Source organism: Embiotoca jacksoni, unplaced genomic scaffold, assembly GCF_022577435.1.
Source record: "Embiotoca jacksoni isolate LCO1_2020_lvr unplaced genomic scaffold, fEmbJac1.0.p SCAF_7, whole genome shotgun sequence".
NCBI lineage: Eukaryota > Metazoa > Chordata > Actinopteri > Embiotocidae > Embiotoca > Embiotoca jacksoni.
Genome location: NW_027185425.1, coordinates 12,172,205 through 12,199,661, shown reverse-complemented (window position 1 = coordinate 12,199,661; position 27,457 = coordinate 12,172,205). Strand labels below are relative to the sequence as shown.

General features: G+C 42.8%; 3 protein-coding genes and 1 long non-coding RNA gene across 6 annotated transcripts; 3 read left to right on the top strand and 1 right to left on the bottom strand.

Annotated features, from left to right (window-relative positions):
• Positions 1–304: 304 nt before the first annotated feature.
• LOC138214765 (uncharacterized) lies at positions 305–7,392 on the bottom strand. The gene is made up of 2 exons (XR_011179649.1): positions 6,682–7,392; positions 305–927 (listed from the first exon to the last, which is right to left on the bottom strand). It is a non-coding gene; the product is annotated as an uncharacterized lncRNA (long non-coding RNA).
• Positions 5,642–13,271, top strand: hoxa3a (homeobox A3a). Its single transcript, XM_069176554.1, has 3 exons — positions 5,642–5,721; positions 7,552–8,131; positions 10,692–13,271. Exons 2-3 carry the CDS (start codon positions 7,669–7,671, stop codon positions 11,468–11,470), a joined length of 1,242 nt encoding a protein of 413 aa, XP_069032655.1. The 5' UTR covers positions 5,642–5,721; positions 7,552–7,668; the 3' UTR covers positions 11,471–13,271.
• Positions 13,272–15,617: 2,346 nt separating this feature from the next.
• Positions 15,618–17,969, top strand: LOC138214507 (homeobox protein Hox-A2a). Of its 3 annotated transcripts, none has more exons than XM_069176183.1 (3): positions 15,625–15,650; positions 16,147–16,348; positions 16,933–17,969. In XM_069176183.1, the coding sequence occupies exons 2-3, from the start codon at positions 16,258–16,260 to the stop codon at positions 17,643–17,645; spliced, it is 804 nt and encodes a 267-aa protein (XP_069032284.1). In that variant the 5' UTR covers positions 15,625–15,650; positions 16,147–16,257; the 3' UTR covers positions 17,646–17,969. The 3 variants fall into 3 exon arrangements, with proteins under 3 accessions (XP_069032283.1, XP_069032284.1, XP_069032285.1); XM_069176184.1 differs by lacking the exon at positions 15,625–15,650 and adding an exon at positions 15,750–15,765; XM_069176182.1 differs by having other exon boundaries at positions 15,618–16,348.
• Positions 17,970–21,604: 3,635 nt separating this feature from the next.
• Positions 21,605–23,007, top strand: hoxa1a (homeobox A1a). Its single transcript, XM_069176365.1, has 2 exons — positions 21,605–22,217; positions 22,628–23,007. Exons 1-2 carry the CDS (start codon positions 21,611–21,613, stop codon positions 23,005–23,007), a joined length of 987 nt encoding a protein of 328 aa, XP_069032466.1. The 5' UTR covers positions 21,605–21,610.
• Positions 23,008–27,457: the final 4,450 nt, after the last annotated feature.

The window sequence follows — 27,457 nt, the reverse complement described above, 5'->3', positions numbered from 1 at the left end:
AGTTGATTATTTCTCTGCTTGATTAATGGTTTAATTTCACATTTCAATTTAAAAGTGCCAGAAAATGTGTCTGAACAACGGTAACAATGTAAATGGGTTAAATCTGTTGCTTCAACTCAGAATAAAGGGTCCTTTGAATGAGGTTGAAGACAATGGTCAATTTAGACAAAAGTTAATCATTAACACAGAAAGTACCTGATAGTATTATTATTATTATTAGTGGACTATTTTGCTCTTACCTGACAGTTATTGTACAAAAGCCTGCTGGGACATTTTCAGTCATATAAAAGAGCTAGTTCAACAGTATGAACAAAATTGCTTTATTACAACCACCTTTAAGCAAACAATTCCACCGTCCGAGTCTGTTTCAGTAGTGTTGGTCTGGGTTCATCAGAGATGGCTCCACTCAGCTTGAGGCGTTGAATTTAGCATTAGCCTTGATGTTGGCCGCAGTAAACCTCGCAGAAACTGTTACCTTCGGCTCCGAGTATCGGTAACTCAAGCCTGGCTGTGAGGCGCTCCGAGTGTCAATATTGTGGATAGATATGGACCGCCGTCTGGCCACAATCCAGAGGTCTGCACCTCTAACTCCTCTTCGCTGACAGAGATAAGGAGCCTTGATTTGTGTAAATACCTCTGAAACATTTGTTTTATGCTGAAACAGTTTAGATTTAAAACACAATCAATCAACTACTACTTTAGTGCGAAATGGAAGTCTGGAGAATTTAAGTGCAGAAAGTAGACTACCAGCTGAGGGCCTTTAATTTCCATCTTCTTGTTTTGAACTCCAAATAACTTCCCACTCAGCTCTCCATGCGTCTGCCCGGGTCACGGAAAAGTTCAGGTGCGGTGGCGACAGGCCACGAGGGGATTATCTTCCAGTGAACGATCCCTTCGAACCTTGTAATCTTCCAGACAGCTCCACATCTGTAAAAAGAACAAAATAACAGGACACGAACACTCGGTTTAAACTAACAGAAACAATTTCTTTTCATAATAATGCGCTCAAAAAGTTCAAGTTAAACCGTCATTCTTCTTCCTTTCAAGTGCCGTTTTAGATTAGCTGTAGGTGAATAAATAAGAGGCTCTGCCTCTGTTCCTGTCTTTAAAAGTTTACCACTCAAGTTGTAGTTTGAGAAGACAAAGGCTGATGTGGGAGTGGGATGCTGTCTATGTCCGCCCCGAATGATTAATAGATGTAGTAGGATTTTTTTCCACGCCCGCTGCTCCGTGTTGACGGAAAACAAGCGCCAAACGGCGCCGAGAAGAGAGAAGCTCTTCCGGGATAGCACTTTGGCAATATTTGAAGGGTCAGAAGCCAGATTTCTCCCATTATGCACGCGTGGCGCACTCTTTAGACAGCATTTGGTTTATATCATGGCAGCCTCGGCTAGCTCCAAAAGCTGTTCCTTTTGCACAAACCTGTAATTCCTACCATCACTCAGCTGGTCATAGGAAATGCCTAAGTGCATGTAGGTCTAATGGGGTTCCATGTACTGATCAGCGGGGTCGAACAGACACACTTTGGTTACCTCGCCTCCACTTCCCGCTCACTGGTGACTGACAGGCACCCCTCACGACCACCAGGACACACAGCCACCTTATGTAGGACAGGTAAACGTGTAACGTTTTGTTTTTATTCACGCAGCAGCACGGAGACTTTGCTGATGGAGGAGCACGGGCCGACTAAGTGGTCCAAAAGCAGAAGTCTGACAATGAGGACGGGGGGCGATATTGAGTTGAGGTTCTGTAATACACTCCACAACCCTGACTGTGTGGTAAACACAAAGGAGAAGAGCTTTAATGGAGTGATGAGTGGGATCATTATTATGCCACCCTTAAATGGTATTTTGTAGGGAAACCTCCATCTCACATAGTGCGAATTATCACGCTGCAGTGCAAACATTCTGGCTGCAGCCCGGCTCAGGGCTTGAAACAGCATAATACAGCAGGATTAGCTCTTCTAGCCGCTAACAGGCACCAAATATATGGCACTTTAATACTGACAGAACAGTCTTTTGCTCTGAATGGGCGACACGTGGAAAAGCTGCTTCTCTGTGAGAGGCTTGCTCCTCTGCCAGATACATTGCAGTGTCACATACCCCTCTTTTTTCTCCCTCCAAACTGATCCGTTTCTCCTCAGGGGCAATGACTGCCTCCATTAATGATTCACGGGCTCAAATAAAAGGGATTTAAGTTGACGTTGCGTCACGTGAGCGGGGCGCATAATACTGCGCGATGTTATGGCACTGGGAAGAAAACCGGAGCCCCGGTCTGACCATATGATGCAGATTATATGCGGGTTACCCCCACTTTCCGTGAAGGGAGTCCTGGCTTTGTAGATTGTTTATCGAGGGGAGAAAAAGAAAGTAGAGGGAGACTGAAAAAGAGAGGATCCCGCGTTTGTGGATGTATTTTGCTGTCACGGACGGATATGTTTTTCCACGCGGACAGACTCTGAGCCCGAGGTTCGGGAGGATGGATTTTATTTTGAGGTATTTCCGCCGATTGTTCATTACTGTCGTGAGTTATTGCTTCGGGAGGCAGAGGTCAGTAAAAAAGGGTCCAGGGTTTAGGCAGGGCGAAACAATAGACACACGAAGAAGCTATCGATATTCACCTATTTGTTAATATCTCGGATTCATTACAGTTAATCAAGCGAAACATAAATATACCTCAACGATTTACGCACATTCTGTTTAGGTGACCATTTAAGGATTTGTCTGGGCCATTAAGGTTGATGCATTGGTCAATTTTATGCTTCCTAAACTAACATTATGATAAATCCATCATTAATTTCATTGAAAACTGAGAACAGAGCATTACAAATGAAATATTTCTGTTTTAATGACAACACCAGCAGCCATTTGGATGAATTGGCCAGTGTTACCGTTTGTAAATAAAGCAGCCATTTAAATATGTGCCTCCTAGAAAAACCCAAACAGAGCGCGCGGCGAACTAAGGTACAACCTGCCCTATAAAACTAAACATCTCCTATCTTAACGTGTGTTTTTTTGTGCGTAAATGATACATCAAGATGAGCTCCATAAAAAAGTAGGGGAAAGCGGTGAGGTTGTGTCGCTCCGCCAGGGAAACGAGGATATAATGGAAGACGGAGTGCCATCCAGGACCGCACGGCCGCGTTGGGGTCACGGCGCTTCTGCTTGATTTATGGGCACGGGGACTTGGGGAAGATGGTGCGCGAGAGCTAATGACTATTCGATCCGTTTGTGGAGAAAATGCTTACCGGCCAGCAGGGAAACAACAAACACGTTATTTGCATGGGCCAATTTTTATGTTGTTAGGGGTATTATTTTGCAATATTTGGCTCTTTTGTCCAAGAAGAATCTCTAAATTATGGCATTTATTTGTATATTTTGTTTATTATTTGATAGGTGTTGTTTTTTAAAAAAAAATATTCTAGAAATCAAGATTTCCTAGTTACTTGAAGCTGTAAAGATATTCCTTATTGACTTGCAGCCTGTCGTTGAGTCTAAAATTGTATCCTCCAAAAAAATCTTTAAAAATGTTTGCATTGAATTTGACTAGATTTATTATTATTTGTCAAAGGTTTCTTTTTGCCATTAAATCACAGGCCTAAACAGTCACATACAATTGCAATGGTCTTATTAGGCTATTCAAAATTAGACTCTATCCTAACTATATATTTGGAATCTGAATTGAAAATAAAATCCACACTAATACAATTTAGGAACACATTAAAATGTTGGATTATCCTCCGAGAAATTGAAAATCTGTATTCCACTCTTCGTTGCAGAAATCCAGCCCAGTAAATTCAGGCCATCGCGCGGTCTCCGAGACACCTTGAACTGCCTTCGGTAAGTCCATATATCTTTATTGATTTGTGTTATGAATGCTTGATGGTGATATCCTTATTCAATTTCTAATAAGTAGCCTACCCCACACGCCCACCAAAGCACTCGCAAGGATAGAGAAGCAGCCTATGCCTTGAAAATTTCTTTGTAGCAGCAATACGACCAGCCCGAGAGCAATAATTCCTTCTCTTCCACTTGTCTTTGTGGTGTAATTTGTCACTATAAAAGTGACGAGGGCAATCGCAGCTCTTGGAGCGGTGCCTTACTCATTTCAAAAACTACTTTCTGTAAAAGCCATCTGCTTGTAGCTGCTATAGTTTACTGCACTGAAGTTTTAAAAATGTTTTTCTTTTCAACATTTCAGTTTCTTTTTTTTCCCCTCCCACGTTATTTTGCGCCTTTTTACGCACGGCAGTATACGAGCACAACCCCACTGACTTTTAACCCTCTCCTCAGGGCCAAATGAAAGAGAGAGGCGAATCAGCATTTTAGCAAAACAAAAAGAAGTAAATAATTATACGATGTGCCTACTTTGGTTTGTAAAAGAAACAGTCGAGTTAGCTTTAAAAAAAAGAAAGAAAGAAAAAAAAAAAGAAACTCGCGTGAATTTGTGTCCCACTCATCCTCCCACGCCGTCCATGTGTTTCTACCTTTTTATTTAATTGTGTCACTGAATTTTGTCCCATAGCCTGAAAACCAGCAGAGAAGCTGCAGCTCTGAACGTGTTTACAGCCTGGGGAAGCTGAGAGGACATAAATCTAGTTTTCGCAGTCTATCTTTTTGGCTGCAAAACACAGCATTAGCACGCAGAGGGATTCCCCCTGCTGCCGGCTCTCTTCTCCTCTGTTCCTCGCTGCATGTCCTCCCTGGCTTGCCTTTTGGTGATGAAACTTCAGCCCATTTTTCACACCCTGCTCCGACTGGGATTTCCCTTGATATACATCGAACACAGCTTTGATCTGCTGTTGTACTTTCTCATCTTAAAAAAAAAAACATTCAATATATAATGTTGTATTCCTCATCTGAGAAGCCATGCAGGGAATACCAGGCGCAGATATGAAAACGAATTTGCGCGTCCTTGTGCCAAAACTCTGCATTATATGCAAAAAATGCGGGTTAATGATTAAGCCAGGGATAGAAGCCCTTTATGTCCCATGGAAATGGAAATGCAGCATGGTTAGCGCCTGATTATTCCTTTGTATTCGCCCTGTCTCTCCAACATCTCATCCACTGGGTTCATAACTCCACTGCAGGACTTGGAGTAAATAATAACAAAGCGACTTAAAACACTTTGAGGATGGACTATTCTATTTGTAACGAAGAATTATTTATTTTTTCTAGACGCACTACCCCATTTGGTTGGGGGAGGAGGAGAGGCAACCACTTGATTTGTACTGGCTTTCCAAGGCGCTACTTCATTTGCATAATTTTTCTTGTCTATGGTGACGCTCTGGTTCGGGGCAGTTCACTGGTGTCTGCATGGTACTGGTGAAGGATCACATAGTCCAGCATAGCTTTGGCTGAGTTTAATATTGCTATGAAGCCCTGGCCATTGCTCTATAGCATGACGATAAATTCAGTCCTGGGGCCAGATAACTCTTATCTCGCTGACCCGACTGCTCACGCCTGCTTTCGTAATCTCGGTTTACCCATCCACGTCGAGTAGGAGAAAAAGGAAAAGGAAAAAAGGAAAGGGGCTTCTCTCGGCTCTTCCCTTTTTGTTGTGGCTGCTAATGCCTGGTGTATGGCAGGGCGCAGTCTGCTACTGCAGCTTCACCCAGTCAGCCCTGCCTTTAAACTTTTCTCTGGATTACTGCTTTGATCGATTTCGTCGCTGAATGAGAAAATATTGCCTGGTGCTCTGCATTCGTCGTAAGAGGATAAGGTAAGCAGGCCAGAAATAGGCTCCCTCGGTTGTAAATGGCGGAGTTTGTGTGTCGCGCGGTGATTTATCACCGTATGACTTAGATCTCGGTTCAGGAAGAGTTCACACACAGTCAGGCAGCCAGATTTCTCTTGCGTGGAGCACAGGGCTGCGCACAGAGCTCAAGTCTGTCTTTTGTCTCTCTTTCTCTGCCTTTTATGACTATCGCAAAGGTTCGCCTGGAGATACCACAGAGCTTTCTGATATCTTTTCCTGCTCATCATGAACGCAGATACATCGAAGACACCTTCTTTCAGGCTGCGGTTCAGCTCCGCTGAGGGCTCATTTTATACTGATTTGCCTCTTGTTATGCACGGCTGCACAAATCCAGTTGTTAGACATTTTCATTTCATTTTTCTTTGTGCACGTTTCATGAAAATGCATTCTAGTTATATTTCTGCTTCAGGACTATGGGATATAGATGATGAAATAAACAAATATTTTTTTATTGCAGTCTACAATCATATAATCGTTATTGTTGGAGTCATATTTACTATCAGACATAAAGCATCCGGACCTGTGACTTTAAACAGTTACAATCTTAAAAGTGTTGCATGCAATATTTAGATTTCTTTTTTTTTAATATCTTTTATTTATATGCATTGTCTAAATGATCTGCCTCCCAAATAAAAGCGACGGGTCATGGTTAAATCTGTAGTGCAAACAAAAGAAATGAATGATTTTAAAACCAACATGTATTGAAAATAATTTACTTTTATTTTAAATAATTCCAATTATTTTGATTATTACTATTATTTGTTCCACTTTGCTGTTTTTAGCTGGAAATCGTTCCAACACAAGAATTCCAAAACTCCACCATTTCCTACTTATTAATGTTACATTACAAAAGATTTCTCCAAAATGACCTGTAGATCTGTGTCTATTGCGGCTCATAATGTCCCCAACCATCCCCATGGTTACCTGCATGAATTCTGGTGCTTTAGCAGCGGGCTCTAGCTGTGCCGTCTCCGGGTTTCTGTCCGCCTGAGTGCCGGGCTTGGCTGCTCACCTGGCCGCTCGATCCAAGCAGGCAGTCCCGGCCCACTGACCCCCATATATCACGCCGCGCGGACAGCACCGACAGCAGCCATTATTATGGGCCTGCGAGGAAAAGTTCACACTATGGACATGGAGATGCACGGTTACCCGCCTGGTTTTTCAGGTTTCCTCGGGGCACTTCCATTTGTCTTGCAGCATACAAAGAAAGAAAGAAAACGAGAGAATGCGGTTGTTTATGTTTTGCGCCAGGTGGCTGGGAAGCGCTGTGAAGTTGTATTACTGAAGGAGGATTTTTTTTTTTTTTTTTTTTTTTTTAAATACTGAAAAACTAAACTGGGTTTTAAGTTTATGGGCCACACGGAATGTTTTCACCTGCTACACGGGAAATAAGATATACTGTTGACAGCTCTGTTGGTAGAATAACATTGTAACAGAAATATTATTTTCCTGTGTGGTAACCCGCTAACAAGCTATTTCCACAGCATGCGTTTTACCCTCCAGCCTCTTTTCCAAAAAGTGCAGCTACCGTAACTATATTCTGTTTCACTGCTAAACGGCACTACGATTTAAAATGTCACGCAGCTTCTTGTTTTTTAAATGTCGTTTGGCACAGATGGTAATACAAGGTTAGTACGTGCCTTTGTGCCCTGTGTAAGCCATAAGGTAAACGGTAATAGTCTACAGAATTGTTGGCCCTATCTTGCCTCCATAGTCTCCAGTGTCAAGTCTGTATTGAAAAGTAAGATGGATCGCCACCATTTCTTCTCCTCACAGTGCTTCTTGTAACCCTAGGTTCACCCAAGGAGGCCATTGGCGGAGAGGCGTCACGTGACCACGGGGTGCCAATGTTATTCTACAAGGGTGTCAAGACCCTGTCAGTTTCTGAAATAAATATTGGGAAACGGCGAGATGCAAAAGGCAACCTACTACGACAGCTCCGCAATTTACAGTGGCTACCCATATCAAAGCGCAAATGGCTTCAGTTATGATGCCAATCAGGTCCAATATCCCCGGGCCTCTCATGTGGAAAGTGAGTACCATCGACCTGCCTGCTCCCTGCAGTCTCCTGACGGCTCCGTGGCTCTGCAGAAGCCGGGGGAGATGGCGGAGAGCTGCGACAGGACCACAGCCATTCAGGCGGCGCAGTCCAAGGTTCATCCCGAAAGCAATCAACCGCAGGTGCCGGTGTCAGGCCCACCCCCTCCCCCACAGTCCCCCGGTGCTATCAGCCAAAACACAAGCAACGGGTCCAACCAGCCCAGTGCCAAGAACGGCTCCCCGACCTCTACGGCACGCAGCAAACACATCTTCCCCTGGATGAAGGAATCCCGTCAGAACACCAAGCAGAAACCCACCAGTAGCTCCAGCTCAGGTATTCACAGCCTAAACACTGATGCTGCTGACTTCACACAACTTGATAGCCTCTGACCATAAACTTACATAAGTTTTGCTGAGGGAGGATACCACACACAGGGGGTGTGGATGGGTGGGCAGGTAGGGATTAGGTGAAAGGGAGACAAACTAAAGCATAACAATACTTTCTCTAAGAAGGTTAATGTTTAGTTTTTCCGTGCCGGTGTTGATTTTACCTGATCATTCGTAGTCAGAGGTTTGTGGTACCATATTGTATTATGTATCATATCTATTTGGAGCTGTAAAGTTATTCAGGAGGTGCAGCCGAGTAGTTTAATCAACAAATTCATGACCAGACTTTTATTGTATCGACATCTTGTGAGGGTTTAGTTACATTAACTTGAAAATTCCTTGTAAAATCTCTGAACACTCTACAGCATTTTATACATGTGATATGAGGTAGCGAACTGTCGAGGAGTTGTGTGTCACATTAGCAGTGGGTCCCACCATTTGTTGTCCCTTTGGCCTGCAGCTGACTTGTCCCTACTGTAAACACGCATCTCCACTGATCACATAATGTTCCCGGAGAGACAACAAACAAACACACACAACAGTTGTTTCAGTTTGTCCTGGTGTTTTGATTAGAGGAAACTTGGTTTGTCAGTGTGCCTATGCGGGCAGGGGGCCGGAGGGGGTTATTTACTTCGAGCCAACCTAAAAGTTTAGACACGCTCATCTTCCCATGTTTTCTCAAGGCATAGGTTATATTTGGTCAGTAAGAATTGAAATGCAAAATTGTATTGCTTCCCTTAGATTTATGTTTGGGAAGGTATTTTCAGGATTATTTGATAACCTATCAACCCTCTAGGCACGTTTACGCACACAAACTAGACGTCCTGCTGTTCTTATGAGAGGAAAACTTGGTTTGGATGTTTCGGTATTTAGTTATTTAGAAATTAAGAGATGCTGATCTTTTTGTAAATTAAGTGGGGAATGTTCCAATTGTAGGAAGTTTTTTTTCCAGTAAAGTTTTGTTTATTAACGTCTTTACTTTCTTTTTAATAGCACGCAAATCCTTTGCGCACGTTTTAAGCATAGATATATGCCAGATCTCGCTGTTGTAAATGCAAGACAACTTGGTGGTTTTGGCAATTTGAGTTTGGGGTGTTTACTTTCAAAAAGCTTCTGTATTTTAAATTTTTTTTTTTTTTTTTTTTTTTAAAGATTATCATCTTTCTATGGGCTTTTTATATTGTAAATTAAGTTAGGAAGTCCTTCACTAAAAGCATAACATGCAAAGCAGTCTGGTATCTTTCATGGTGATTTATGTTGGTAAGGCGTTTTCATCAGGCCTCAAACCATTATGGCACCAACATTTATGGAAAGCCTTTTAGGCACGTTTTACGCAAATAGATCCAGATCCCGTTTTGTTTAGAGGAAAATGTGCGGGTCAGGGTTGTGTTTAATTACATAGAGCCAAACTAAAAAAAAAATAGAGATATCATCTTTACTTGGCCCTCTAGTTTTGTAATCTATTGGTATTTTATAATTATGTGATAGGTCTTCTATAGTAAGAGTTAAAATGTAGATCAGTGTGGTTTCAATGCGCGTTATGCTTGGGAAGGTCTTTTAATTAGTCTGAGAAACACATCGAAGCTTTATCCAAAGTCTGTTGCGCACGTTTTTACGCACGTACACAAGCCAGGCCATTTGGAACGCACTGTTTCAATCCGTGTCGTCTTATGAATCAAACTAATTAGCCCTTTAAAAAAAAAAAATAATCCAATAATCATCGTGTGTACACGTGATTGCCATACATACATGGACATCCGAACGTAATAACTTCTCTTTCATCTATGCAATAACATTAGATCAGGTTATGTCATGTTGCATTCCTTTTACTCCAGGTTTCTGCAACAGGTAGTGGAATGTATTACGTGTTGGCCGCCTGCCACAAATAAGTAGACCAACACCTTGCTCTTCTGTAGCCAAACTCCATTTTCTTTCTTATCAGTGAGGGCAGAGCGAGCTGGTTGATACACTGAAAAATACATAATGCTTGTGTTTGCATTATGCGTGTGACAATGTGATTATGGGGCAAAATGTCTTAGAGGGAAATCTGAGGTTACCTGATTCCATATCAGGTACTGGTCTATATTGTCGTTACATTTATTGTTTCGTAGTAGGAGTAGCGTGCACAACGTGTCTATACTGTATTAATTGTCTTATGGAGCGCTGATGATAACACCAGTGTTTCACAGCAGGTAGCAGATTTATCAAATTCTTGAGATGTTGAACAGCGCTCCACACGCACGTTGGGTGGGAGGAGGAGGAGGAGAAAGAGAAAGAGTCGAGGATGAAAAAAAAGAACTGTTGCCACTTAAATTGGCATATTTATCTCGTAAACGTTCAATCAGCACCACCGCCCCCTCCTGATCGTGGAGAGTTTTGCTATCAGCTGTGCATGTGTTGTCACACGATTTTGCTCTCACACTCGCTCCCCTGTCTCTGCCTCTGTACGTCTGTGTATGTCTGTAATGGATTACTGATTGACGTCCTCCTCTCCTTCTCCCTGACAGTGGAGAGTTGCCCTGGAGACAAGAGTCCTCCGGGGTCAGCAGCATCAAAGAGGGCCCGGACAGCTTACACCAGCGCTCAGCTTGTGGAGTTGGAGAAGGAGTTCCACTTTAACCGGTACCTCTGCAGACCACGGAGGGTTGAGATGGCCAACCTGCTCAACCTCACAGAGAGACAGATCAAGATCTGGTTCCAGAACCGCAGGATGAAATACAAGAAGGATCAGAAAGGCGTCGGGATGATGCCTTCTCCCGGTGGACAGTCCCCGCGGAGTCCCGTGGGCCCAGCTTCCGGTGGCGGATACCTCAACTCTATGCATTCTCTTGTAAACAGTGTACCATATGAATCCCAGTCGCCGACGTCTTACAATAAAACTCATCAAAATGCATACGGGATGGCTACGTCATATCCCCCTCCTTTAAACAATTCCCTCAACAACTGCCCGCCCTCCCAGAAGAGATATCCCGGGACCGACTCGGCCACGCCCGAGTATGACGCGCATCCCCTCCAAGGCAATGGCAACTACGGGACGCACATGCAAGGCAGTCCCGTTTATGTCGGCGGAGGTTACATCGACTCAATGCCCAATTCCGGGGCCTCTGTTTTCGGTCTGACCCACCTCCCGCACCCACCGTCCGCAAACATGGAGTACAATGGAGCAATCACAATGGGCAACAGTCAGCATCACGGAGTGTGTGATCCGACACCGACGTACACAGACCTAACGCCGCACTACTCTCAGGGAAGAATCCAGGAAGCGCCCAAACTGACGCATCTGTAGCATTGGCGCTGCCTGGATCACTCCGCCCATTGTCTTATCCACCTCCAGACATATTACCGCTTTGTTTCTGCGCCTCCTCACGGCTTCCACCTTCTCTCTGCCTTTGTTTATGTTTTCTATAGTTTGATGTGTGAAGTAGCGTAGGATGAATAATCACGACTTGCTTGAATTTTTCTCTATTTGCTCGTGTCATTGTCTCACAAAGACCTTTATCTGGGCTGTAGGACGTCTAGAGCGGGAGGGAGGGGGGCACAGTATATGCATAGGCCTATTTAATCTTTTTTTTTTTTTTTTTTTTTTTTTTTTTTTTTATCTCGTTTTAAAAAGTCAAACAGGGTATTATGAACACATGTTATTCATTTTTAATGTGAATTTGTCTTTTATTTATCCGCAGTTGAAGAATTGTGTTTTTGCATTTTGTTGCACTTGTGTAAGGATCCTCAAGAGCCACGAGTTGGGATTTATGAGGGAAATACATTTTCAAAAACAAGGGTCATGAGCTTACACGCAACCTCCCTTGCTTATTGTTTGGACTTTGTGATGTTATTTATTTTATTCGGTGTAAAGGTAAGAGTCCTTTAGTATTATTTGACACCCCTCCATCTTTGTGTGGGGATAAGGTTGTTGGAAAACTAGCGTCTCGGCCCCTTTTCTCAGCCCATGTAGTCTGCAGGAGCTCCTCAACGGGAGCAGCAGCAGCAAACCATGTTGCAATTATAGGCTATGTTTCCATTTTCTTCTTCTTCTTCGAGGAGGTGTTTTATTTTCTCAGCGAATGTAAAATCAATCAGTCATGCAATAAGGGTGGGAAGAAGGACACACGTTAGCAGTTTCTTTATTGAAGACAAAAGAAACAAACACCATCATTTTTTTCCGATGTCATACATTCCATGCTGCTCCAGTTCGAAGAAATAAATAAAAGAATTGAAATATAAATAAAGTATATCCTTCAATTTTAATTTAGACTTCTCAAAAACAGTCCACATGGTCACAAAATTAAATACAAAACACATCTCTTAAAATTAAAAACTAAAATGTACTTCTTTTGGTATTATTTAGTGTCCAAAAAAAGGAGGTGAAAAATCACACATGTATTTTTACACAATTGTCAAAGAGAGGGCTGATAAAACAAAATGTTTTGACAATAACAAACCATGAATGATAATATATCTGTATTTTTTTTACGTCCAAATGAACGTGGAATCATTGGCCATAATTACAATTCAATACCATGCAGGGAAATGACCGCACATTAAGTCAAATATTGAATAAAGGCCACTTGATTTTTTTTTTTCTTCCTTTTGATTTTCGACGTGAAGAAAACACTTGGGTTGCCCTCTCCCCTCCTCTCATCTGCGTGGGCACATCCATAATAATAAAAAAATGTCACCCGGGCCTTTCTGGAGATTCTGCAAGAAGACAACAAGCTAAATGAGAAATCGTTTAAAAATAATTCACATATATGTTCAGTCAGTCAAACGCGGCCAGAGAGGATGCAGTCTGAACTGGAGTCATAGAGGAGTTTATTTGTCTCGTTATTCTGCAGATTGGTAGATGCCATCGTATAAAGCCAGTTCAATAGGAATAGGCTACCTCATTTTGGATGAAGGCTACAACACAGCAAATTATTAATGGAAAACCGAAAAACGACAGTATATTCATGTGGGTTTGTTTGACAAAAAATGAAAATGTTCCACAGAAATGAACAAGCCTTTTTTATGTCTTTCTTTTAAATTATTTGCAATAATTTCCACGCACTTACAAATACCGAAAATACAATACAGACACATCTGGAACTAAAGTGCTCTTATTTTGATTTGTAGTTTTAATTTTTTTTTTTTTTTTTTTTTAAATGCAGACATAATTATATTTAATATGCTCAACGAATCATATATTTTCAAATCAGCAAAAACATTTTGGACAATGTGTTTAGTCTACAAGCCTTTGTTATGTTTTTGTGGCGTTGCAACATAATTTCTTCTCACTAATTTTGCACTAAAAATCATTTTCAGGCCAAACTGATTGATATCAGTGGGCATGAACATTACTGGCCCTGACATATGGTCAGCAGGGAAACCTAGAACAATTGAACCATGGTGTGTCACAGCAAAGAAAAAAAAAGCTGATGCACTGAGTATTCCTACATCCAACACACACACACACACACACACACACACACACACACACACACACACACACACCAAGAAATACACGCGGACACATGCACACGCATACAATGATTTGACCCATATGGACAATACCCAGGTAGCACATAAACAGCGTTTTAACTGAAACAGAAGACTTGTGTTTCTTTCATTGTATTTATATCCGTGGGAAAGTGGTCCTAAATCATTCCTGCTATAAAGATAAGTGTGGAGGACAGGCTGGGCTCCACCAAATGCCGCCACCCACTCCTTTCCATGCACACAAAGCCCGTGCGTAATTCCAAAAAAGCCATCCGTCTCTTCCCCTAGCAACTCTGTCCTTCACAACAGTCTGGTCCGCTCACAAACCTGCATGTCTACTAAAACGAAAAAAATACATGAGCGTTGAGTAAATCGCATTCACAATCCAAAGATAAAAGCCAGGTAGAGAAGCTGCTTCGCCCTACTCACCGTTGGCGCATTTCTAAAAAGGGAATTGGTCGCATCTCGTGCAGCTGGGTTCTTATTTATCTTTTAAAACATCCCTCCAGCGACAACCAGGCTATAACTGCGAGCACAAACTGGTTCTAATCTGAGTGCCCAGTGTTTCTCGCCGCTTCCTGGCTGCATTTGATCCGGGGGAGAGTTAGAAGCCTTAAATGTGTTGTGAGGGCACCGAGCTGTCAGACCTTTTGGCGAGTAAGATTGATCGCGCACAGGCTTCCAGGACTCTTTGTTTGGTATATAAGCAACAAACTGAGAGGCCTAACCACTTCTCCTCTTCCCTCTTTTACTCACTAAGCCATATTTTTTTGAATGAAAATACAACATGCACTGCCCGACGAAAAACATCCCAAATGAGGCTTTCACAGATTATTCTGGAAGAGCTATGAAACCAAGCACGGCGGGGAAGAGCAATTCAATAACAGCCCCATCTACATAATAACACTGCAAATGGATTCGTTGTAAATGGTCGATTGTAACTGTGTTGATGTTTGCGCCATTGCAATTTCAGGTAGAAATGATAATGGGAATACAGTGAGAAGCCTTTCTCAGTATTGCAGTCAGTGTCCTTCTAATAAATCCTGGTTCAACGTTGTGGCTTCCAGGTCCTAACACGAAAACACAACCATTTCAGGCATTGGGATAACATTTAAGAGGAGGCAGCAATTATGGTGGCTCTTTAGTCATCGAAAAATGTGACCATTAGCAATCACAGAAGAAAGAGCTCCTGTATGTGTAATCTGGTGTTGGTGAGTATGTGCGCGCACGTGGGCGCGCATGACCTCGTTATAAAACCGACCTTTTGTTGGAATAAACGAAAATCCTGTATGCCTTTAATATCATATCTCTTTAATCCGCATTAATGGTTTATAATAAAACAATACTGTTTGTGAGTGCGGATGCAGGGAGCCCATGCTTGTGGCTCCCTTTACAAGTGTCTGCACCATAGCTGTAAATGTTTAACTGCTGTTGTGGGATGAAATGGTCTGAACGTGCTCATATCCGTCAGTATTAACTTAATGGATGGGCTTTTTATTGCAACACATGCCAATGGATGCACTGCATATGTCATTGTTATGCATCTTTGAAAAATCACATCGTGTCCACACGGTGAATAGACTGGATTGCTGGGGTTTGTTTCGAGAAGTCTCAATATCAGTTTTTGGGGTTTGTTATTTTTTCTGCATCTCAAGCCTGAGTCTTGCCGATATGAAAAACTACTGGCGTGAAATGTGTGTGTGTGTGTGTGTGTGTGTGTGTGTGTGTGTGTGTGTGTGTGTGTGTGTGTGTGTGTGTGTGTGTGTGTGTGTGTGTTTGTGTGTGTTTGTGAGTGTGTGAGTGGTGTGGTGGGGGCGTTCTCGACTGACATCCTCAAACAATACGAGAAAGAGGAGTGCACGAATCCGCGCACCCAAGGCTGGGCTCCTTCCCTGTAGCTAATAGTGAGCGTCAGCCATTCTTAAAAAACACATTTTGTAGCTTAGTGGACTGGACTGGAGGGCGCGAGGAGGATAAACTCAGCGGACAAAGATGTAAATAAAAACAGTCGTCCCCCAGCTTAGCGAGGCGTTCTTCATCAGAGTTTTTGGATCAATCAGGCAGACAGTGGCTTCTTTTGATTAAACCCCAAATTGTCATTGGGCAGAGGTAATCATGTGACAGGCAATTCGGTCCAATTTCAACCTTGTCTCCATGAATTCAATAGTTTAATAGTAGCTCGGTCCCCATACGGCCGTAATCAGTGAAATAGAAAAAACACCACCAGGAGATTTTTTTTTTAATGATTTTTTTCTTTCTCGTCACCACTGAGCCGCAACATTTATAAAAATACGCGTGCAAACTTTCCTCGGCTCTCAGGGAGCGGAGATGAATTACGAATTCGAGCGAGAGAGCGGTTTTATCAATAGTCAGCCGTCGCTTGCTGAGTGCCTGACATCTTTCCCCCCTGTCGCTGATTCATTTCAAAGTTCATCAATCAAGAGCTCGACGCTTTCACGCCCGACACTCATTCCTCCTCCCTTTGAGCAGACCATCCCCAGCCTGAATCCGGGCAGCCATCCGCGGCACGGCCGGCCCAGACACAGCCCCGACGGATGCAGCCCGCTGCCCACCGCCTCCTTACCCCCGGAGTACCCCTGGATGCGGGAGAAGAAAGCCTCCAAGAGGAACCACCTGCCGACCTCCACTGCGACCACCATCTCCAATGGAACCGTGTGCTTCTCCCCGAAAGGTGGGTGCTTTTATGGATAGTTGTGCTGCAAAACGTCTTTACTATCTGTTGCTAAAATGAAGCCATACAAAGGCCCCTCCTAAAAAAAACAAACAAACATGCTTTGGTGGTTTTATTCTGGCAGATTTATGGTTAGTACTTTGCTGTGTGTGAAGCAAGACCAAAAAAAAAAGTTTGGGTAAAGTTTGGTGATGTAAGATGATTTATTCCCCTGGTCGAAGTAGAGTTTTGATGTGTGACAGTAATGAAGAGTGATGGAGTGCCTTTGCCGAGGAGGGCAGCTGGAGCATTCATTAGTATCCCACACCAGCCTGGACCTCGCTCCTTTTATACTGCACTGTTTTTGCTTCACGCTCATGCTGGACGTTATTTTATGTGTGAAACAATCTGATGAATATAATGTTTTGGATAAAGGCTGTATAAACTTGGATCGGTAGCTCCAGCGGCCATTTTGCTGCAGCGTGTTTCTGAGTCCCTCTCTGGTGGATTGTGATAGCCATAACGTTAGATCCACGGGCAGCGGGGTTATGTAACTGTTGTGTCCTGCGTTTTAATCCCACGCTACCGTGGTGCTTATTTTCCAGGCTCGCCTGAGATTGTGGAGAGCGGTGGGGGAGGAGGGGGCTCCCGGCGGCTGAGAACAGCCTACACCAACACACAGCTGCTGGAGCTGGAGAAGGAGTTCCACTTCAACAAGTATCTGTGTCGGCCGAGGCGGGTGGAAATAGCGGCCCTGCTGGACCTGACCGAAAGACAGGTCAAAGTCTGGTTCCAGAACCGGCGCATGAAGCACAAGCGGCAGACGCAGAGCAAGGAGAACCACAACGGGGACGGGAAAGGGCCCGGCGCCGAGGACGGCATCCACAGCGACGAGGAGGACGAGGGGCCCCTGTACGAGCAGAGCGGGGCCCTGCTGGAGAGAGATACCTGCTCCTTTCAGAACAACACGCAGCAGCTCCACAATGGAGAGTCCGCGAGCTTTGCTGCTGCGCCGCTGAACAGCAATGACAAAAATCTGAAACATTTCCCCAACCCGTCACCCACTGTTCCGGGCTGCATGTCAACAATGGGCCCCGGCTCGGCATCTGGCCTGGACAATGGCGACAGTCCCCCGGCCCTGGATGTTTCTTTACACGATTTCCAACCTTTCTCCTCGGATTCCTGCCTTCAGCTCTCCGATGCAGCCTCGCCGAGCTTGTCAGAGTCTCTGGACAGCCCCGTAGACATCTCCACGGACAGTTTCTATTTTTTCTCGGAGTCTCTAACTACAATCGACCTGCAGCACCTGAACTATTAACTCAATCCAATCAACATAAGCCTTTTTCAGGACAATACATGAGGCTACGACGGTATTAACTCTGATGTTATTTGTATATTCGGCACATTTATTCTGTTGATATTTGACTTGACGATTAATACAAGGTAAGGACGAAATTAAATCACTGAAATAGCTCTACTCCAACGTGGCTTGTAATTGCCATAACAACCTGATCCCTTGGAATGGAAATTATGAGTGTATGTGAATAATTATATAATATTAGGCCTATGGATCCTGGTCATTTTTATTTTTGTATAGCTTCCAATGTCTTGGATATTTTTGTTAGAATACAATTAACTTGCTACAATATTTGTTCTGGTGTTTGAGTCGTTTCTTTTTTCCGGCTTGATATTTTTTCTTGAATTATTCATGGGTGAAAATATGCAAAATAAAAAAGTAGGGCATGGAGAGATAGAGACGTTATGCAAATTAACAACAGGTTGGTGATGAATATAAATAGTCGGGTCTGCACTGAGTTGTTGAAGACACACAGGAGTTGGAATTTTACTTTTATTATTTTATTAAATTTCAACATAATCCAAATTAGTTTAAGTAGTTTGTCGAAAGATTTTTTTTTTCCTCTAAAGAAGTCTGCTTATGAGTGCAAAAGTAATTCACTTTCTCACTTAAAACTTTCGTGGCACAACTTTAATTATCAGTCAAATTACTTCTCATAAAATATCTAAACGTTGGTAACAAATTATTGATGCAAAATGTTAGTATTTGTTTGTTAAAATGTCTTTATTTGAATTATTTAAATTTGCCAAGAAATGTAAAGCCTATTTTATGCTGTTTATAGAAACACTAACAGATCATTTGTATTTTTACCTTCAATTTTAATACTATGTAGAGGGAAAAAAATAGTAACTAAGGATCTTAGTATGACAGGACTTTTTTTAAACATTGCGTGCATGTTGCAGGCAAATACCCGAACCATGTTTGTCTTCAGGAGCTCATAAATCACTCCGTGGCATGAATGAGACGGACATTAAGGAGACCAATTGTGGCGTAATGCGCACAAATAAAACCCCACTTACATTTTTATACGGGACTCCCCAATTCCTTGGCTAAAAGGGGCTGTGGCTCTGCATGCGTTTGGTCATAATTCATTTTTATAGCTTGTTTAAACACGGCTTTGGCTCGGCGACAGCAGCAGCGGTAGCAGCCTGTTCAGGTTATGAGCCTGCACTCTCTCCCCGTGCGTTAAAAGTGGCCCAAACTCAAAACAGACTCGACGAGATGTGATTTATCAGACATATAATTACTAAGAATAGCTTATTTACTGCGTAAAGCGAATATCATCATCATGGTTTACTTGATGAAGAAGGTGTTTGGGGGATTTTACAACATTATTGGAGCAGCAGTTACTGTTGCACTTTAGAGTCTTTAGTTCAATAGAGGGATTATGAATGGTCCTGCTCTATTGTATTGCACTTCATTTGACTTATGGGAATCAGTTATTAGCTCATGCACGGTTTAATTCAATATTTTAGTTTTCTTTAACGGGTTTGTGCATGAAAACGACAAAAAAAAAAAAAAAAAAAACACCGGTTGCAACACCAGCCTGCACGGATCGATTCAGAAAGTATCTACACCTGCAAAATTCATAAGCTCCAACCTTTATCGAAAAATCTGGAAGCCATGCGAAGCTCATCAACTGGCTGAACATTAGCCTATTGGGTAAGTGGTGTGTGTGTGTGTGTGTGTGTGTGTGTGTGTGTGTGTGCGTGTGTGTGTTGGGGTGTATGCACGGGTAAAAGCGGGGGCAGATCTTGCTGTCCTGCACTCTGACTAACCACAGGACCCAGTGTGACCAAATCATTCCGAGAGAGCGCGCCCTTTCTGCGCACATGTGTTCACACAAAGAGCCGAGAAAGCTCCGAGGCCAGCATGGCGAAGTTTCCCAAAGCAGGCAAGATCCACTGCGCCCACTCACTACTGTTGCAGAGGCAGCTGGGAAGACATGAGAAAAGGGAGGAGGAGGTGGGTTGGGGGTATTGACCCCGCTGCGCTTTTTTTCACTGGTGGGAAGTTTGCATCACTTTTTCAGTCTTATATTTCTTGGGCTTGGAATTGTTCATCAAATTTTAAAAGCAGTGCTGGTAGAAGTATATTGATACTTTACTTCAAATTAACAAGCGCTATTACACCGTAGAAAAAAAACTCTAAACATCACACTGTACTCAAAATGTTTACCAATGAGGAAGTATAGAGATATTAGCTTCAAAGTCAATGATAGTGTATCAAACTATAGCCAAACATGGAAGAAGCAATTTAAGGATGTTGCTCGTAGAGGTGGCACGTGTTGGGCTGGTAAATTAAAAGTAAGAGTAAACAGTACAATACTCCCCTCTGATATATTGTAGAGTAAAATTAGTAAAAGTAGGCTATTACCTCGAAACTGCACTTAAGTAGTCCTATTGACTTAATTACTTTCCAATGTTGCCTGCAGAGGTCTTTGAAATAGGCTTCATTGCAATAAAATATACGAACAATGTCACCATACATTAGCAACTGCGGTTCTGGGTGCCTGACGGCAATGGCCTGTGGGGGCGCTCATCCTTCCATGTGATCCTCTTCCTCCCTCCTTCCGTCCTCCCTCCTTCCCTTCCTCTCGCTCCCTCCCCTTCCTTCCTCCCCAGTGAGAGGTTGGGCACATTACAGCCGCAAGTCTCCAACGCACACTTTCCCCCTGCTCTCCCTCTCAGCGCTGCTTTTCTGTGGCCCTTAATTTCTGTAACAGCTTTATTTGATGAACTTAACAGGATAATCAGCCCACACTTGCACCTCGGGCTATATGTGCACATTAGCTCCACGACGGGCCTCGCATTATCATATCATTTGATCACTATAGTTACATGCATAATGAATTCATGTGGGAGTGAAATCAGGGTAGATAGCAGACCCTGTGACCCGGGAGAGAAAAAAAATTAATATCACATCAAATTAATGTTTAATGTGTTGTCTTGTCGTTTCATCACCTGTGACCCCGCAGCAAGCACTGACAAGTAGGCAAACATTTCTAATGCGACCTTGATGGGGAAACAAAGTTGTAAAAAAGGCTATTTTTGATGGAACTGAAGTACTTTCTGTCTGTGTCAGGAGTGAAACCTTGTCTCTCCCTCACTATCACACTGTGACAATATTTGCTGAGAAAATCCCTCAATGTTCAAGCGTGGAACATTTCTCACTGGAATGGGACATTGATAGCCCACAGATAGCCTGTGGCAGTGGCACACACTCTTAGCCATCCATCCATTCAGGAGAGAATGACACTGTTATACATATGACATCACGGCTGCTATGCGCGGGCGAATACAAGCACTCACGGAGGGCACATGCACGACCGCGTGTGCGCATAACCACCAATACACACACACACACACACACACACACACACACACACACACACACACACACACGTACACAGTGACACCTATTCTCGTCTCTATTCCAAAAATACCGTACCTGAGGTCAGAGTGCTAGGTCGTCCTCGTGGTGAGGTTGCAGAGGGTGAAACGTTAATCTCTCCCCGGTGGGAGAGCGCACAGCAGCGCGGTGTTTGCAGCACCCCGGCTCTTCATGCGACCCCGGAGCTGTCCACCGCCGTCTGCCTCCCAGCTCATTGTTTGCTCGGCCAATACATTAGTGGCGACGCGCGTCACCTTGATCGACGAGCGCTTGGAATTTAAATAGCCACTCAAACACCAATCTGTCACCGGCTAAGGGGATAAGGACAAGTACCTCACTGGCTGACCCGGGCCCACGTGACAGCACCCGTTCATTGATATCGGCCCGCGCGCCCCCCTCCCTCCTTCCTCTGATAAGGACAGAGTATAGGTAAAGGTTGGCACGGTCAATCAGGGTAAGAGGGGAGAAAGGAAGAGATCAGAGGGTGTCTGTGGAGCGGACGGTCCCTCGGTCCTGGTAGAAACAATGCTACAATGAGCAGCTTCTTAGACTACACAGTGATGAGCGGTGAAGGTGGCTCATGCTCTGTCAGGGCTTTCCACTCGGACCACGGGATTACAACTTTCCAGTCCTGCGGGGCTACTGTCAACAACTGCGGGGCAGATGGCCGTTTCATGGCGAGTAGGGCCTCTCCTGATGGCATCCCTCACCAGCCGGGGTCATACCAGTCTACTGCGAGCTCTCTAAGTCTCTCCTATGGGGCCCATCCGGCCTGTAACTCTAACTATGGACCCCAAAGTTTCTGCGCTACGTATAACCATTACGCGCTCAACCAGGAAGTAGAATCTACAGCGGCATTCCCCCAGTGCGGCCCACTGATGTATTCGGGTAACATTTCCTCCTCCATGGTCTCTCAGCATCGCCATGGTTACAGTGCCGCCCCCCTGGGTCAACTGCAGTATACCCACGCCGCCTATGGCGGCGGGCACGAGCAGGCAACCCCTTATCCTGGGTGCTCAAACCCGCTATCACCTCTGCATGCATCTCACCTGGAGGCTTGCTGCTCACCTTTGTCTGAGGGTGCCTCGTCTGCACAGACTTTCGACTGGATGAAAGTTAAGAGGAATCCACCAAAAACAGGTGGGTGTTGTTGTATGTGTGTGAGAAAGTGGTGCCAGTGGCCCAAAGTCTGTAAACAATGCTGCCTTAAGTGGTCCGAGCTGGTGTCAGTATGGTAGATGTTTCCTCTATGGGATACTTGGATGCGCATGAGCGTAAAGACGCCTTTAGTGTAAGTATATTGACCTCAAATTTTACACCTTAGATTCTTCCGCATTTCACTAATCCACCAGTATAATAACGTACGTATCCACGCTGTTTTTAAGTATCTTATTAAATCTCTTGCATCGTTTCAGAGTAGTCGATATTAATTAGCTGCTGCGTAGAAGTTGCTCCAGCTGCGCGTAAAAGTTAATTCTTGTGTTGGCACAGAAAACAAACTAGATTACCCCTTTCTACACGTTCACAGTGATTTGTTTCCCTGTCTGCAGGAAGGTCTGGTGAGTACGGTTATGCTGGTCAGCCGAACACGGTCCGGACCAACTTCACCACCAAGCAGCTGACGGAGCTGGAGAAGGAATTTCACTTCAACAAGTACCTGACCCGGGCACGACGCGTAGAGATTGCTGCTGCGCTGCAGCTGAATGAGACTCAGGTGAAAATCTGGTTTCAGAACCGGAGGATGAAGCAGAAAAAGCGTGAGAAAGAAGGGCTGCTGCCAGCCAAAGTACCATCCTCAGACCCGGGAAAGAGCATTCAAGAGAAATTGGACGATGCCGCATCAGAGAAGTCTATATCAGCCCCATCTACTCCTTCTCCCACATCCTCCATGGTGTCTTCCACGGGGGCTGATCCTTACTCCTCCAACTGAGGACCAACTGCCTCTTTACCTCTTTGGGCCAAGGCGGCCTCTCTGTACCAACTTTCATATCAAATGTATCAAAGCCAAAGTCTTTGTTGATGGATGACATTTGTGGACATTTATAATGAGTTAATGCACTATTTTGGAAGTTTGGACAATATGGACCACTTCTTGGCTATCGATTTATTTTATATTGGTGTAACGTGTTTGCAAGAACGATAGTATCGCTGTCCAAACAAGTGTAGGCCATACTTTAAAATGTGTCCATTTGCTTTTGATATATGGCGTAAAATCTGCAATTTGCAAGAGATACCCAGTGCCATCGTTAGACCTGCCCTTGCCCCGTGCTGCTAAACGTGCCACTGTAAAGTCACAAATCTGCACACACAAACAAATACCTCAAATGTGCCAAAGTTGTGCGTCACGGCCACGCCCGCTCTGATTGCACTGGATGCCGTCAATTAGGCATCACACAGTCAACGAGACGACCTCGTTTATTAATCGTTATTGAGTGCATTGTTATAGTAGCTCCTTAATCACTATCACTTCCGTGTTTCAGGTCTGTGTGTGTTGACTGTCTGAATGTCTGTCGTGTGAGATTTGCATGATGCGTAATGCTTTCATGTATTATTAGTGGGGCGCTGAGTTTTATCAGTTGCGGAACCGATCATTTATGGCTTTGTATGTTTCAGGCTTCTATCTGCTATTTAATCCAGTGGAGCACTTCCAAACTGTTTTGTCAGAGACGTTTACGGGTCAATCATGTGTATTAAAGTGCGTTTACCTCTAAAGCTTTTCAACTGTGTCGTTTCTGAGAGGGACGTTTTGGTAGAGAGTAAGTTAGAGAGACTTGTAAGTTGATTTTTGAAGTAAATGTTAAATCTAAATCCGCACATTAGACATTTATTTATGCTCTGCAGACCTAACAGCAAACCTCTGTCCCACCATCTGAGAAGCTGCACGTGTCTGTTTCACTCACCCCAAAGTCCCTCAATGTATGCGGCCGTGCGCGTTCCCGTCTCTGGGGTAACGAGTTATTGGCATAATAAAGGCATGTTTATCCATGGAGAGGATGAGATCGCGGACGTCAGCGTCATTTGTGATGACAACCTTATCGAGCACTCGGCTTATTGAGGGGATAAAAAAGAAACGCCATTGATTAAAACATCGAGGTTAGGCTATAGACAAGGATGGGGCCCCACTGGTCTTGTCAGCGTCAACTCCTCAGTCCCCATGTTACACGGAGGTGTCATCATCCCCACCTGATGACAAGATGAACTGTGAAAACTTGCAGCACTGTGTGTGCACAATTGCTTTAACAAGTTCTATTTAAGTCTTATTTAGAAACCTTTTTTTTTTAAATTATTTTTTTATTTTTTTAACTATAGTGATTTTTAAACTGATAACGATTAAATTGTTTTTAGAATCAACTTATAATGAATGTACTTCGTAATTGTGTGTTTACCGGACTAAAAGCTGGACATTTTGTGAGTTTAGTTTGCCCTTTTTAACGTCCCCATTTTCAAACTATAGGAGGGTTTCCTGATTCCTTTGTTGTTTTAATTCCTGGTGTGCAAGATGCGAGTCCATCTTACCATATAAGGGCAAAAAAATGCTGAAAGCGCCATGATAAATGAGCGACATTCACCTTTACCTTGGATCCACCTGCAGTAGCGGCTGTATCAGAGCTGCAGAGACCTGCTGAGGCTGCTGCTCAGTCCAATTCAGCAACAACAAACATGGAAATAAGAGTAAGTTACGTAGCCAATCTCTCTTTTTTAACTCGTCGCACGTCTATTTATTTTCAGTATGTTGTGTTTTTCGACACTGAGACTAAAGGATGTTTAGTATTGAACCTGACAAGGTTAGTTTGGTAACTATAGACACCCTCATTTCGTTGTTAGAGGCGTTGTTTCGGTATAAATAGTTAAGTATGTACACAGACTTGTTGCTCGGGGGCCTGTGTGTGAGGCCATGCCGTCAAAAATACGCTTATTGGCTTTGAGAGACACATTATTTTGTTGTAGCAAATAAATAAATAAAAATGATAAAAAAAAAAATACCAATATCAAGCGGTCGGTAGTATTAACAATTGGTGCTTATGACAATGCTATATTTTCATTTTCACTATTTCAACAGGAGATTGTAAATTAATAAACAATTACAGATTATGACACGAAGCGAAAACGTTACACTTTAGTGCATTGGGCGATATCAGCATTTCTTCTTTGTTGGTAAATTATTAAACATATTTTTTAAAAATTTCATATTGATAAAGAATGAATAGGTTGGATGAAAGATAGATTTTATTTATCTGAAAACCATTTTTTTTTAGTTACTTTTAAGAGAAAAAATATACACGTCAGTTTTTTTCTCATTAAAATATCTTTTAGACATAACAATATCTTAAGAGTCGTAGCTTTCGAAAATATCTATTTCATAGGTTATTTGCAATATTTTTGTATAACAATGAGGGTTACAAGTTTTTTGAATCACTTTGATAATACAATTTTTGTAAGCCGTCTCATATTCCCATAGTGATTCTTACATATCTCATTCTTCAGCTATTACAAATTACCCAGTGTTAAACACGAACTGACGGCTATTTCATTTTAGAGTGTCACGTGTGTCCTCAAACCTAAAAAAAATACTCTGAATATTATACTTAAATTCAAGTCAAATTTATGTACTGGATATTAAGATTAAAGAAGGCCTATAATTTTCGATTTAATTCATCTCGCTAATGGCAATTTGTGTATCTTACTGTAGAAATTAAATATAGCAAAATGAGAAGCTTTATCTCTGTTCGTGAAGACTTCTTCACGACCCCCGGGTCCCCTGAGGAGGTTACCTCAGGGACCCGGGGGTTTCCCTGCACCCTACTTTTTGACTTTAAGTTCTCTGAGACTCCCTCTACACCCCTCAATAGAAATCCTGGGGTCAATCCTCGGTCACGGTCCGAGTTTGTTGCCACAGCACCACCCAAACCTAAACAACAGTTTACAGACCACACTGAGCAAACAAGCACCTCTACAATACAGTCATAGTCCAGCTAAGACGGCGTGTTTGACCAAAACACCCTCACATTCCGCGCTCAATGCTAAAAATGACCTCAGCCATGTGAGATTGAACATTTTTACTGGTCCGACCTCCAAAATCTGGCCCTGCGCGGCTGATGGTTCCCATTAAGGCCCCGAGATAAACACATGGACGATGACAGATGTTCAGCTCAATCCGTTAAGGCTTTGTGAAGGAGGAGTAAATGTTTAAAGATTCTGACTTCAAGAGGTAACGATGAAATTATGTGGATAATTCATTTGCGCATATTTGATGTGAATAAAACAGACCAACTAACGATTTGTGCCAACGATATGAATACAGCACATTAAAAGTGACTTTTTGACATTGATCGTCAGACATTTAAGCTCTTAAAATAGCTACAGCATTGGAAATAATATTAGGCCGTTTCTTCGACCTGGAGGCAAATATTGAATCTCTTTTTTTTAAAAACACGTTAACCTTGATTTTAATTTCGGTATTCCCCATAAAGAAGTACGGAAAAACACAACACAAATTCTGATTCTGACACTTTATAATAAAATTCTACAAAATATGCTCATAATTTACTTATAATAAAATCAAAAAAAATCTGCTGGTTAATGTATAGAAATTAACTTAAGACATGAGCTCAAACAATAATATATTGAAATTTAAAACAATTTCAAATAGCAGAAAAGAAGGCCGCCACAAAGCCCAATTTAGAAATGTCAATGATATACTTATAGCAAAATGTATGAAGTTGTTGTGTCTGAGTTTTTTTTTTTTTTTTACATTAATAAAATACTACTAGATTTTATTATTTTCCTCAATAGATATTTAAAAAAGGGGTTTGCAATTATCATCGCATTTATTTCAGCTCTCTATACATTTTTCTTGTGTTTACATTTTTCATCTCTACATATTAGTGATGGGCTTATATTACCCTATAGTATCATAATAGTCAGGTCTTTATTATGACTTAGCCTCAAACATTTTCCCAGACAACTGCATCCAAGCTGTAAAATAGATCATTTAAACACATGGTCAGTTAAAGCTAAAAAAAAAAATCCTGTCTGGGACTAAATTACAGGGACTTGAAAATTCTTTACTACACTGCTTATATTTTCCTTAAGACTGAATAGAAGCACTTATAAGCAGCTTGTGATAATTAGATTCCTTTACTCCAGCAGTATCTCTGGACATAAAAAAAACCAAAAAAATAACAAAAATTGGGGGGCACAAAAAGGAAGCAGTGTTGACGACAACACCCACAGGCCACCAGAGAGCGTGCAAATATTTATCTCAGAACCACACACACTTTAACACACACTCAGCCATGCAGCCCAGATATTTGTAATGAGGCTGTATGTAAACCAAAGCTAACACAGGTGTTTGAGGACATGTAGGGATGAGTTTGCAT

What these genes read in the sequence shown, in the direction of transcription:
- hoxa3a (XM_069176554.1), top strand. Translation starts at nt 7,669, where the DNA reads ATGCAAAAGGCAACCTACTACGACAGCTCCGCAATTTACAGTGGCTAC. An exon ending in CACCAGTAGCTCCAGCTCAG is followed by an intron (nt 8,132 to 10,691) that starts GTATTCACAGCC and finishes TCTCCCTGACAG; the next exon opens with TGGAGAGTTGCCCTGGAGAC.
- hoxa1a (XM_069176365.1), top strand. Translation starts at nt 21,611, where the DNA reads ATGAGCAGCTTCTTAGACTACACAGTGATGAGCGGTGAAGGTGGCTCA. An exon ending in GAGGAATCCACCAAAAACAG is followed by an intron (nt 22,218 to 22,627) that starts GTGGGTGTTGTT and finishes CCCTGTCTGCAG; the next exon opens with GAAGGTCTGGTGAGTACGGT.
- LOC138214507 (XM_069176182.1), top strand. Translation starts at nt 15,985, where the DNA reads ATGAATTACGAATTCGAGCGAGAGAGCGGTTTTATCAATAGTCAGCCG. An exon ending in CGTGTGCTTCTCCCCGAAAG is followed by an intron (nt 16,349 to 16,932) that starts GTGGGTGCTTTT and finishes CTTATTTTCCAG; the next exon opens with GCTCGCCTGAGATTGTGGAG.